At 45.1% G+C, this 14308-nt stretch overlaps 1 protein-coding gene across 2 annotated transcripts in view; it reads left to right on the top strand.

Annotated features, from left to right (window-relative positions):
• LOC139749830 (uncharacterized) overlaps positions 1 to 11475 on the top strand; it is a 405404-nt gene extending 393929 nt beyond the window's left edge. For both annotated transcript variants that reach the window (XM_071664127.1, XM_071664126.1), the window contains 3 exons: positions 1078 to 3085; positions 7004 to 7154; positions 9502 to 11475. In XM_071664127.1, the coding sequence (XP_071520228.1) occupies positions 1529 to 3085; positions 7004 to 7154; positions 9502 to 10175 (2382 nt within the window). In that variant the 5' untranslated portion in view covers positions 1078 to 1528 and the 3' untranslated portion in view covers positions 10176 to 11475. The remainder of the gene's footprint in view (positions 1 to 1077; positions 3086 to 7003; positions 7155 to 9501) is intronic.
• Positions 11476 to 14308: the final 2833 nt, after the last annotated feature.

The following is a 14308-nucleotide window of genomic DNA, read 5'->3' as shown; positions in this document are numbered from 1 at the left end:
CTTTGATGGTTACTGTTGAATTACATTAGATCTGGATGATTACTTTGATGGTTACTGTTGAATTACATTAGATCTGGATGATTACTTTGATGGTTACTGTTGAATTACATTAGATCTGGATGATTACTTTGATGGTTACTGTTGAATTACATTAGATCTGGATGATTACTTTGATGGTTACTGTTGAATTACATTAGATCTGGATGATTACTTTGATGGTTACTGTTGAATTACATTAGATCTGGATGATTATTTTGATGGTTACTGTTGAATTACATTAGATCTGGATGATTACTTTGATGGTTACTGTTGAATTACATTAGATCTGGATGATTACTTTGATGGTTACTTTGACACTTTAAGAAACGCATAAAAGTGATATGATCGGAAGTATTCTGCATGAATCTGAGGGTGTGTGTGTGTGTGTGTGTGTGTGTGTGTGTGTGCTCGAAGTATAGTATTGATCAGTATTAATCCCAGTGTATGTGTGTAATCGCAGCCATACTTTAATATTAATCCCAGTGTATGTGTTCTCGCGGCCATACCTTAATGTTCATCCCAGGGTGTGTGTGTGTGTGTGTGTGTGTGTGTGTGTGTGGTCGAAATATAGTATTAATCAGTATTAATCCCATTGTATGTGTGTTCGTAGCCATACCTTAGTGTTAATCCCAGGGTATGTGTGTGTGTGTGTGTGCGTGTGTGTGTGTGTGTGTGTGTGTGTGTGTGTAATCATTTTGTACAAAATCTACAGCATATACATCTCTCTCCCACGACTTGGTGAATGAATGACCTTCAATACAGTTGTAGATTCTGTAGATTTTCCAAGAGCCTTCTTCCCTCCTCGCCTCCCATCCTTGACCAATGTCTCGAGTCCCGAGATGTTATTGAGGGAGGTCATGAGGTCACCATCTCATGGGTCAGGTGGAACCTGGCTGGGTTCTGGTCTGGTGCCATAAGGTTTATGAATCAGGGGTTCGATACCGGTTCATTATTTCGTATTTATATGATAGTTTTAATGTGTTTTCGTTGTTTGTTTTTTTTGCTATTATTAAATTATTCTTTTGTTCTTTTTTTCAGATTGAGTTCTCGTGTCCTTCAGGAATCTTCGTGGTGAGGAGGAACCAGACTTGACCCCAGCCAGGCAACAGCAGCAGCAGCAGCCCGAGAGTAACGTGTTCCAGCTACACTACTGAAGGAGAGGAGGTTGGTCACCCCAGAGATCGTTGGGGCCCCCGACCAGATGCCTGGAACTGCTCAACATATGGGGTATTACAGTGCGTCGCCCACAGGACAAGTCGCCGCTTGCACTGGCAGGCGTCTCCTCAGTGATAAACTCTTCCACGTCGTGACTTCCGACGCTTCCAGTCGCTGGGTTGGGACCCAGCCTCAGAATGCGCATGACAACTGAGGCGCTTCGTGAATGACATCTCAATAAGAGCTGCCTATGTGGGTGCTGGTGAGATAGGGCTCGGCTTCGTGATCCAACCCCAGAATACTACAATGGTGCGAAGGGAAGAGTTATGACAAGATGTGCGTGAGCGGTCGAGCAGGAGGAGGAGGAGGAGGAGGTAAGATGTTGAGGGTCAGTCCACGTGAAGCGAGCGACCCCGACTTGCAGCGTCGTTGGCCCGACGCTGCGGACTGGTGCGCCACCGTACACCCTGAGCGAGACGACCCCCACCAGCTCAGAGTGCGCAGGAAGAGCCCACTAAGAACAGAGTGTGGGAAGTTAAAGAGGAGAAGAGTGAGGAAAAGAAACTGGGAGAGGTACCAGTTTCCTCTGTGTTTATATCAAACTTTGCAGTTGCCAGTGTCTTATAGTGTGGCAGGTTCGCTGAACCTCCTCAGTTGCTCTGTATATATGTACATAATCGACTGTTGTTACCTTATCATGTCGCTGTTGCGGACTGAGACAGACCTAGCGGCGAGGAGGGGTGGTCATCTGTGCCTCTGTGAACTGAAGTTACTGTGGAGTTGGACTTATCTCAAACTCAGGCAATATAGTAACGCTTACAGTGTGATAATATACCTAATTATTCTGTGTTCTTTCCCCGCTGCGACGGAGGCCTTCTGTCCAAACGGCTGTGACTGTGATGACGCGAGCTTGACTGTCAACTGTCAAAACGTGAGCTTAGAGGTGGTTCCTCTCCTGTTGAATCCCCGGATGCAGACGATGATCCTCGCGCGCAACAGGATCAGAGCCCTCTCGCAGTCCCTAGTGTTTTACACCGACCTCAAGAAGCTGGACATATCCGACAATGACATCGAGACCTTCGGGAAGAAGAACTTCGTCGCGCAGAAGAACCTGGCCGAGTTGCGTATGAGTAACAACAACATCAAGGTAGTGGAGAGCACCTCCCTGCAGGGCTTGGTGGGAGTCAAGGTCCTCCACCTCGACAACAACCAAATCTCACACATCGAGGACAGGGCCTTCAAAGGCCTGGAGAGTCTTATAGAGTTGAACTTGTCGAGAAACAAGATCAAAAGCTTGGGTGAGACTAGTCTCAGTGCACTGTCGAACCTATGGACGCTGAACTTGAGCGGGAACAAGTTAGGGAGTGTCCCCAGTGCCGGCCTGAGCAATCTGACTTCCCTGCTCGAGCTGGACCTCAGTGACAATCAAATTTCGCAAGTGCCTGGCCGTGCCTTCGGCGTCGTCCCTAGCCTGGCGCGCCTTGTCCTAGACAAGAACAACATTAGCGTCGTCAGTCCGGCGGCGTTCTCCGGCCTGTGTGAGCTGCGACGCCTCTCCATCGTCGACAACCGGCTCTTACAGGTGCCCTCCGCGCCTCTCAGAGGTCTCCCAGACCTCCAGGAGCTCGATCTCAGTGGTAACCTCTTCGAGACGTTACCGGAGGATTGCTTCAATGGGCTGAGTGCCCTGCTGTCCCTGACGGTGTCTCGGTGCCCTCGACTGAGCACCGTCAGTAGCGAGGCCTTCCTGAGCACAGGCCTCTTGAACACTCTGGTCCTGAGCCACAACCCGCGGCTGGCCTCCCTACCTCCAGCTGCCTTGGCCTCACTACTCAGCCTCCGACACCTGGACCTCACAGCCTGCGGCCTGCTCTACCTCACGCCCATGCAGGTAAAGACCTAACTTACAGGCAGGTAAACACAGTCTTTTGGTTAGGTAAACAGAGGGTTTATAAGGTTAACGAGATGCACGTACGTAAACACACGCATTATAAAGGCATACAAAAGCTACATGTAGGTAAACACATTTTATAAAGGCATGGAGAAGCATCACCCTTCTAGATAACTTATCCACCAAACGCAAACGATGGTTACGTGGTAGGATGCAGAGATTCTTAAGGAATGGTGATCATCGCCGTGGTCACCCATTACTAGTGGGGTTCCCCAGGGGTACGTACTTGGGTCTATACTTTTCGTCATTTACATTAACGACTTTGACGTAGGGATGTGAATAGATTAGTGTAGTGTCCGAGTTTGCAGACGACACAAAGATCGGCAATGCTATATTAACTGAAGAAGATAGGCTTAGATTACAGAAGGATCTACATAAGATAGCTCTGTGGTCTAGGAAAAATGGCACATGCCATATAACATCAGTAAATGGCACATGCCACATAACGTCAGTAAATGGCACATGCCATATAACGTCAGTAAGTGGCACATCCCACATAACGTTTGTAAATGGCACATACCTTATAACATCAGTAAATGGCACATGCCACATAACGTCAGTAAATGGCACATACCTTATAACGTCAGTAAATGGCACATGCCATATAACGTCAGTAAATGTCAGTTGTTACAAAAATAGGAAACCTCAAACAAAATATTCGATTATGAACTGAATGGGCCACGAGATAAATGACTCCCCCCCCCCCCCCCTAGACTGAGGGATCTAGGTTTCACTGTCTCCAACAACATATTCTCCCAGCATTATAACGAAGCTGCCAAGAAAGCAAATAGAATGTTTGGATTTTTATCCACAAATTTTACGCACGAAAGCAAAGATATGATATGCCACTGTGCTTAAATGTAGTTAAGACCTCACCAAGAATATGCAGGTGACTTAACATCGCCTCATCTCTAGAACATGATGACATCGACCAAGGGTAAACTGGCCTCGTCTGTCATCCTGTAGACGCCTGGCATCGCTGATGTCGTCCAAATTAAATCACCCTATTTGTTAAACAGATCCGTCGCTCTCAAAAAAGACATTCCTTTCGCTGCAAGAGCTGTGTGTTGTGATATTTGTTCGCTCATTATGCAGACGAAGAACTTGGGAAATTGTGTTTTTAAAAGAGAGGGAGAAAAAAAAAAGTTAGTTTATTCTTTGGTTAAGATATATCACGTCCTTCTTAGAAACTGTTGAAGTGCTACCATTTCTCCAGACCAGAGGAACGTCCTCAGTGTTAACATAAGGCGAGAACCACACCCTCCTTCTCTCCTACTCCATCAGAAGGACACAGGACGCTGCGGCTCTCCACAAGGAGGTCCCCTCCTGCGCTAGGGAGAATCCGTCCCATGAGGATGAATTAATTTGTTTTGGCGACTTGATTTTTGAGGCATAATGTTATTACGCGATAGCATCTCCACTTGTGGCGCCGCTGTGAACATCGTCAGGAGCGGACATAAACTGTGTAGTGTGCTGCTGCTGCTGCTGCTGTCGCCGCCACCCACTGTCTGGGGAAGAGATCGCTGAGGGATTCCTTCACTGGTCGTGCCGCGTCCTGGTCCTCCCTGGCGACAACGCTGAAGGTCTCCCTCCCTCAGGGGTCGTGTCGCGTCCTTGTCCTCCCTGACGACCGCAACGCTGAAGGACTCCCTCCTTCACTGGTCGTCCCGCGTTCTGGTCCTCCCTGGCGACAACGCTGAAGCACTTCTTCCGTCAGTGGTCGTGTCGCGTCCTTGTCCTCCCTGACGACCACAACGCTAATGGACTCCCTCCTTCACCGGTCGTCCCACGTTCTGGTCCTCCGTGACGACCACAACGTTGAAGGACTCCCTCCTTCACAGGTCGTCCCGCGTTCTGGTCCTCTCTGACGACCACAACGCTGAAGGGACTCCCTCCTTCACTGGTCGTGCCGCGCCCTTGTCTTGGATGGTGCGGTCTTCATCCCTTGCAAATCTCTTCACATCTTCTGTTATCGTGACAGTATATTTTCTCTGAGCGAGCGTCCAGAAAAGCAACTTGTGACCTACGTTTTGCGCCTCATAGTGATTAGGACACTTGCTCGGATACCATGCAAGATTTGCTTGGAGCAGTGCACTCCTGGGTTGGTAGGGAATCCTACCATTTGTCTTTTGAAAGATCCTATGACCATTTTTTTTTCATTCGTGGAATAATTTATATATTGTGTTTCGAGAGTCTCAGAGGATATCATAATGCCCTAAACAGGAGGTCCATTTCCTTGTAGGTTTATGCTAATGAGTGTTTTGGGGGGAAAATTTTTCTTTTTATCTCCTCTTGTACACGAATATCCGCTGGCATCGTTCCCCTCATTTGAAGACGACTACTTCAAGACAAGGGACGGATATTCATACTTCAAGACAAGAGACGGATATTCATACTTCAAGACAGGGGGACGAATATTCATACCTCAAGACAAGGGGATGGATATTCATACTTCAAGACAAGGTCGGATATTCATACCTTGAGGACAAGGGGCGGATATTCATACTTCAAGACAAGGGACGGATATTCATACTTCAAGACAGGGGGACGAATATTCATACCTCAAGACAAGGGGATGGATATTCATACTTCAAGACAAGGTCGGATATTCATACCTTGAGGACAAGGGGCGGATATTCATTCTTCAAGACAAGGAACGGATTCATACTTCAAGACAAGGGACGGATATTCATACCTCAAGACAAGGGGCGGATATTCGTACCTCAAGACAAGGGGCGGATATTCATACTTGAGGACAAGGGGACGGATGTACGTGATCTCGGTACATTTCGTAGCTTCATCATCCTCATCTCTAGCCATAGACGGTAGCACAGGGCTGCGTTGCGAAGAACTAATAGACTCGTGAGGGAGTTCAGTCCTCCATCATATGATCCTACAGACAGTCATCAGTGACTGATCAGTGACTGCTTTTTGAAGATTAATAATGTTCACATTTAACCTGGTTGACACTTCTGTCCTTAACGTATTCCTTAACTTTCTAAAGTCAAAACTGCAATACACTAAAAATTTCTATCTTATTTTCTTCATTCTTTATCTTGCTTCGTCGGAATGTAAACGTCAGTTTACGAGGAATTTTATATATCGTTCTGTAGACGGCTTTGGTCCCCTCTTATGTATACAATATCTCTCGCCACACTCGGGAACCCTGGTTCTCGCCGCAGTTCACAGTCAGGAAACGCATTAAAATACCGTCCAGAATGGTGGGGGTTAGTTAATGGTGGGAGACTGAGTGACTGAGAAGGGACCGTACTTTCAGTGGTGGGTTAGAGACGTCATTTGAATGGTTGGAGGGGAACTCTAATTTCATTGGTTGGAGGGGGTTGCCCTCACTTTCAGATGAAGGTGACGTCCACTTTGAATGGAAGGGAACTACACCAAGAATACTTAGTAAGAACTTCACTTTCAGTTGGGTAAAATGACTAAACTTTACACCAGTTGGGCTGGAAGCTGTTAATGGTTGGGAGGGAAACCCACTCCTGAATGGTTGGAAGTTACGCCACTGATTGATTACTGGTTACGACCTTATATATATATATATATATATATATATATATATATATATATATATATATGTGTGTGTGTATATATATATAGGAACTCCACTTTGAAGATAGGACCCCTTTTCTTGGAATGGTAGGTGGGGGATGCAGTACAATCCTCAGGCCTTTTCTCCTTGCAAGGACCACATATACATAGTGTATTCTGATCTTGGTATTATCTCTATAGATTTTTTTTTTTCGGGATGTCGATTATAAGTTTATATTGGTGGCCATATTGACCCTGATAGTTTATACAGCCCTGAAGAGCAAATAACCAAACCAGCCATCCTTCCTGCAGGTGCCGCTGCAGCAGCTGAAGAGCCTTCGGGTGGTGGGAAACCCGCTCCACTGCAACTGCTCGCTGGTGTGGCTCTCCAAGCTGACAGCCGACCCCAACGCCTCCGTCAGCGTCGACCAGCCCTCCTGTGCCAGCCCCCCAGCACTCTATGGTTAGTCGCAGTTGTCGTCTACCAGTCCCATTCTAGCGGCCTCCCCCAAATCTGTTCCCTTTTGTAGCATGTTTTCTGAATGCATCACCCGACTTACTATGTAGCCGTCTGTCTTCATGATGTATCCTCGTCTGTGTTAACTCCGAGTTCTGTATCGGCTCATTGTAGTCCTTCTGCTCATGTAATAACCGTTACAGTGTTGTTATTGTAGCCTCCCTGTGATCAAGTCTCTGGTTGTAACCCCGACGCTTATACTTTACATGTACCCTGTGGTACATGCTGATGCTTCATGTCTTAAGACCCCTCTTGTTGTGGCTCCTATGCGTCCCTGTGAATACCTCTTCAGTCTGTCTCTTGTTAGTTCCTTGCGTATAACTGTCGATTTAGACCATCGCCCTGTCGTAGGTACTCTCTGATCTTTACCATAGGTCTTCCTGTTGTATACCTTCCAACTCCTGCCTCTCATATCCCAGCTCATATCCTCTGTAGCCTCCAACCCTCTTTCAGCATCTGTAAACCCCTCTCTCAGTGTAGCCCTTGTTTATTTCAAGTTCCTCGTATTATTTATGCCAGCCATTTCATTTTCGCGCCCAGTCCTCTGTTTGTGGCCACAAATGTCCTGTTGGAGCCCCATAGGTCTTATGGTTGTAGCCCTGAGGTAGTGATCGTAGCCACGACCGTTATCTTGTAGGCCAAACTCTCTTATATCAGCCGGAACCCTCTTGGTCTGCTTCTTTAAGCTTGTTAAGTGACGTGATTACTCTTGTTTCGTAGTCTTAATGCTTACCCATTGTTTCCCGTTGTGATGACCTTTGGAGATGGTTGTGGCGCTTGTTTCTGAAAGTTGTAGTTATCTTTGATGATAAATTTTGTATAGGATTTCCAGGCAACGTAGTTTTAGTTATCTTTATTGATAATTGTTGTATGTATTTCCAGGCAACGTAGTTTTAGTTATCTTTATTAATAATTGTATGTATTTCCAGGCAACGTAGTTTTAGTTATCTTTATTAATATTTGCTGTATGTATTTCCAGGTAACGTAGTTTTAGTTATCTTTATTGATAATTGTTGTATGTATTACCAGGCAACGTAGTTTTAGTTATCTTTATTGATAATTGTTGTCTGTATTACCAGGCAACGTAGTTTTAGTTATCTTTATTAATAATTGTTGTATGTATTACCAGGCAACGTAGTTTAACTTTATTGATAAATGTTACACATACAGGGGGGCAGTCTTTTCAAAGTCCTGCAGATAATTCATAAAAGGGCGTAAATGAGTTATTTCAAGTTGGCCTTGATGCACGTGCTCCATTTGTCCCACAAGTTTGTGATGTCAGTATTATAGACATCTTCCAGTTGCTAGCCAAAACAGACTTTAGTAACCTCCTCCAGCTCACCGTCAGCCGAGCTGCGACCACGCAGGTGAGGGGCCGTCAAGTTCCGTAACATGTGATGGTCGCTTGGAGCCTCAGGTCCTAAGTTAAGGCTGTGTGGAAAGCACAGTCGCGTTGTGCTCCTCTGAGCCACAGGCACGAGTATAGCGCATCCGTGGCGCGGGACATTGTTATGGAAGAGGGCCACACCTTCGGTCAACATCCCCCAACGTTTCTCATTTAATGGGACTGTGCAATTTTCTTAATCAGGTGACATAATAATGACCCAGTAATGGTCGTTTTTACACGGAACGTAATCAGTCAGGAGAGTTCCTCTGTCCCACATAATGAATTTGATTTTGTTTAATGTTTAAAGTGCTATGACCGAACGATTATATCCAGCGTCTTTTCGTATGAGGATAAAAGAAAAAGATATACACATTATGTTGTCTAATTGGGCTTTTTTTTTTTTCAAGATACATGTGAAACAAGATGAAATTATATATTTGTTTTTTTTTTCAAAAGGAATAAACTTATTTTGCATCATTATCTAAATTTTTTTTCAATCCTTTTCATTGATGTAGAGTTCTTGTTCATTGCGGCCGAGTCATATGAATTCCAGGTTGAATCTAGCTTGTCAAAGACGGATCAGATGTCAACCTTTGTGAGAAGACAAAGTAGAATTGGCTGGAGTTCGGCTTCGTATAGTTCGAGCAGTTTGCCAACTTGAATCAACTCCCGTGGATCATGATCGCTGAGATATTCATCCTGTTCTGTGTGCAGAACTCTTTGAGCGCTTCACATATTTGGAGGCACAGTCTATGAATAACTTATGATATTTCCAGGATTTTATAGTTAACCTTAGAGATAAAGAATATGCGTTTTACCAGACGTTGTAGTTTGCATTATGGAAAAACTGTTCGACGTATGTGCCAATGTGTTTACCTTACGGATAACCGTTGCCCATACTTGCAGGGGTGTATCTGCAGGAACTGGGTGACGGAGGCGTGGGTTGTGACGGGGGTGTGAGTCTCTGGACCATCCTCATCTGCGTGGGCGTGACGCTGCTGGGCCTGGCCATCATCGGCGTCTTCCTAGGCTGCCGCCGGCGGAGGAAGAGGAGGAGGAAGAGGATTGGCAGCCACGACAAGACGATATGGGACGACGTTTGGCGACCTGACAACCACATCGCTGCCACCACCACCCACCTGCCTCCACCACCGACCAACGGCGACTCCACCCGCTACCCACTGACGACTTCCTCCCGCCGCCTCGGCCCGCCTCCTCGCCTGCCCCCAGACCACCCACTCCACCACCTCCACCACCACCATCACCACCAGGGGTGTCTCCAGCAGTGCCCTTACGCCGCCCTCCACCCCGTCTACCAGCCGCTCCTCCACCCGGACCACTCCACCCTCGCTTCGCTGGAGGACACGCCCACGTACTACGGGGACAGTGGGCGTGGCCTGACTCCCTCGAGCGGCCCTACCATCACCTCGTTGGGCCCGCCCCCGCCACTGAGCGACCCGCCCAACTGGTATGCCACCATCGACGGCGGTGGAGGGGAGGACAGCGGAAGGGAGAGTCGTCCCCTCACGCCCTTGGAGCTGACGGGCAGTCCTCGCAAAGTGCCTGTCACCTACGTCTGACCTGAAGTACCGTCACTGACCTCTGGTGACTTCACGTGACCTCTGGTGACTTGACGTACTATTCCGTTGACATCAGATGACTTTATGACTTCATATGACCTTTCGTGACATCTCTTGACGAAACGTGACTTCATGGGATCTCTGGTGACGTCGTACGTCCTCGTAACTTTAGTTGCCATGAGGGACTTCGTATGACCTATAGTGACTATATTGGACCTGGTGACTCCATGAAGCCTATGGTAAATTGGAGACCTCTGGTAACGTGACCTCCGGTGACGACATGACTCTGACTTCATTTAACCTCTGGTGACTTCATGTGACCTCCATACTAACTTTATAAGACTTTTTGATGACCTCTGGTTCTTGTAATCTTTTGTACCTCCATGTGCCCTCTGATGACCCTCGTGTGACCTCTGGCAACGTGGCGTAACTTATTTGACGTCTGGTAACCCTTAGTGACTTCACTTGACCCCCCCAATTTGACAAGCGATGAGGTATATGGTCAAGTAAGACTGATTCAAATGTCTCCCCATCTCCTCCTAGAGCATGAAACTCTCTAAGTTGCTACCCTGTACGTGAAGCGAGGGAGGGAGTTACGATGGAGACCCATTCATTGCCTATGGCCACAACACACGCTCTCGAGTGGCACAGAAGACTCAAGGTCCTTCTCCAGCCTACACATGTGTCTCAAACTGAATGGTTGGTTAGTTAGTTTTACAGTGCAATATGACGTATATGTATGTGAACGGTGAAACACACACACACACACGTTAATGTGACGTGGGGCGAAGTGAGCAGAAATAAGAGTTAATTTCTTGAGCACAACGGTACCGACCCTTAATGGCTTGGTCTTTTCTTTGACCCCAAGGGCCACATCGTGGTGCTCGTGGGCTTAGAAGGACCAGCAAAGAGAACCGGATCTGTCGACGAAGACTGACTACCGAAAGAAAAATACATATCACATATTTGGAGAAAAATCCTCTACCTTAATGCACAACGCTGTCCAGCTGACTCCTACGTCAAGGCACAGAGCTTATTAATCTCCCAACATGGACACGCCACTTTAATATTGTTTTCCTCTCTCTCTCTTAAGCCATTACAGCAACATACTGTTAAACATGTATGATAATCCTCTACCCATTCCAGGATTAGCCAATGTCTTGAGGAGGCTCGAAACCTCCCCTGGCGCGCCGAAGTCGTGTGCTGGAGACCCGCCTCTCTCTCCGTGTTGTTTACATACTGACTAACTGATGCGCATTTGTTTTTCACATGGTTTGTCGGAATTAAAGATTTTTCACTACTGTTTTTCTCATTGAATCCTCACTTATTTTTTGAAGTGTTTCAGTGTTTTCCCCTGATCTATGAATATAACAGTATTTACGGTAGATATATCTTAAGATAGTGACGTGTTGGCTTTCAAATATGACGCATGCGCATGTGAGTGTAGCTCCCTTGCTGGATAGAAGCCACCACGGTAGCTAACTTCGGGCGTAGACGGAGGACTTACTAACACATGTATTATACAGTTATTGATTTAATAGATTTTAAGAGGTTATGGTTTCCCCATGCAGAAAATATTTGAGCTCGTAGGGTCAGAAATTTTCTTGGACGACAGTGACGAGTGTTCCCGTAATGTTCCCACAGGTCAGGGGTAGCGCAAGTGTTGTTTACCAGATGACAGGTAACGTATGTCTGGTAGACAGGTGTCTGAACCAGATGTCAGGTCCCAGAGGCGGAGTGATCATACACCCATGTTGATTACACCATCTATGTAGGTTGAGAACACTGTATACGAACCAGCATTGGGTCAGGTGATGATGAGGTTGGGTTATATGGTGTTGGATTTTTGTCTCGACGGTAGCCTAATGGGTAGAGAAGGAAAGGTAAGTGGTTTGGGATATTTGTGAGGAAATGGACGAAATTCTCTGATAGTATGAAATAAGAACGAGCTCTTTTGTAAAATTGGCAATTAGTTTTGATATAATGCTAAGTAGATGCTATCAGAATCGGAGAAAAGTGTGTGGACTTCTGGTAAATGATCACGAGAGAGATGTGATGAAGGTAAGAGGACGTGATTTAATGAAGAACTGAAAAGGAAAGGAAATCTTGCAGAGTTGATTTAGGCCTTTCATCTGCTAGCCTTGCTCAATGGGACAAGTTAACGTCGGTTGACAACGATCAGTCGAGAAAATTTGACAGTTGATCGGTGTAATTCTAAGACCCTACATGCTCGTAGTGTATGTATGGCTCTTGTCATAAGATAGGCAGAGATCACTTTGTGAAGTAACTTTGGTACACACTGAGCAGAAATATTTAAGATTGGGAAGGAGAGAAATAATGTGGAACAAACAACTTATAATGATTACGAATCATCTAAAAATGTTTTAGATGTTAGTAATTTTTAACGCTAAAGTACACCTGCAAATACGTTTTAGGACTAGGATATTTTAGGGAAGGATCACATGAAGTAATGAAAGATAAATTGGTACGTAAAAAAAAAGATGCGAGATCAAGACCTGAATATGGTATGTCTTTGTATAATCAATATATATATATATATATATATATATATATATATATATATATATATATATATATATAAAGTTGGAAAGTAAAAAGAAAATATTTGCAACTTTGAATGGTGCCCAAACTGTCGGGTCTGGGCTACTGAAGAGAGGATGAAATTACTGCAAAGTATTTTCCTTAAAAACTTAGACGCGAAAGAGGAAGTCTTATTATGACTTAAGAGTCTGGATGGACCGACTGATTTGGACACATTTTTCTTTTGTGCAAGACTGGAATTGAGAAAATTTGGAGACAAGTGGAAATTGAAATAGCAAAGTGAGAAGTAAGGATTTCTCTACAAGTTTTATAGAGTAATGAACAGTGAAATTCAGTGAGAGAGAGAATGTAGGATGTGGAAGGTCTCGTAATATTTTCAAAACAAGAACTTTCGTGTTTTGGCTGAGGGTCAGTAGGAGCATTTGGTCACTAGCCGTTGGCACGATAGATCTAGTTTGTGGAGAGAAATGAGTTGTAACTGTGAGGTACGTATGTATATGAAGCTGAGTAATAAAGGATACGGGTACAGTCCGTGCTAAGATACAGTAATACAGCAGTCTTCAAATTACTGTTGAAAATTACATTTTTACGTTACGCATCCAACCATCGCCAGTGCCACAGCATTCACGAACGATACAAATCCAAGCCAAGCTTGAGTAAGGTTTGGTTAATAATTTCATAAGAATATAAAAGAACTGACACTGAATATGTGAGAGAACGAATGCCATGAGAGAGAGAGAGAGAGAGAGAGAGAGAGAGAGAGAGAGAGAGAGAGCTATTCTTACAGGAGAGATAACAATAGTCACCATAGGAGAAAGAAAGAATAGTCACTCCCTCTAAGCTTCACTGGTTCAGCGTTGGTCCAGGTGCGTTGGCCAGGTTGTAGGGTAATCAAACTGTTTATGGAAGACATCTCGCACTCTTACGGCGATATCACCATACATGTCTTGGTAGGACTCTGGCTGTAAAATTTAATGACATCATTCATTATACATGCTGTGGAAATCCTGATATGATTAAAACACATTCGTATGTTTCAAAATATGAACATTAATTAACTCGTGCGAATCCTTGTTCTAGAATATTTATTGATACAGTACTTCGAGCAGCTATTTCGTTTTCCTTCTGGACTTCATTATTATCGTTTCCTCCAGCGTCCCTTGAGGTACACACCATATTACGACGTTAACTATGTATCACCGAGCCATTGCCGCAAGGTGAGGCTGCTGGGCGTCAGTTCCAGAGTAAAAGTAACAACAGTGGCTCTCCTAAAAAGCCTCGAGGTCGACCGAATTCATAAAATCCTAAACTCGACTGCAACAAATTCCTGACGCCACTTTATGTACGAGTGTACGAACTGATTCACTTTGCAAAAAAAAAAAAAAAAGTTATCGAAATTCTTAACCTATTTTTTGGGAGGCTGGGGAAATAAAAAAGGAATGGATTGTGAAATTCCATTGTAAATATCTGAACTCAGGGAGTACTGGCTTTTGAGGACAACCCCGAATCATTACCATGAAATAATAACGTATCCGAAAGATCGGTACAATATTTTCAATCTGCTTTTGAAA

This window comes from Panulirus ornatus, chromosome 8 (assembly GCF_036320965.1).
Source record: "Panulirus ornatus isolate Po-2019 chromosome 8, ASM3632096v1, whole genome shotgun sequence".
In the NCBI taxonomy this organism is placed as follows: Eukaryota; Metazoa; Arthropoda; class Malacostraca; order Decapoda; family Palinuridae; genus Panulirus; species Panulirus ornatus.
This window is presented reverse-complemented; position numbering and strand designations above follow the sequence as displayed.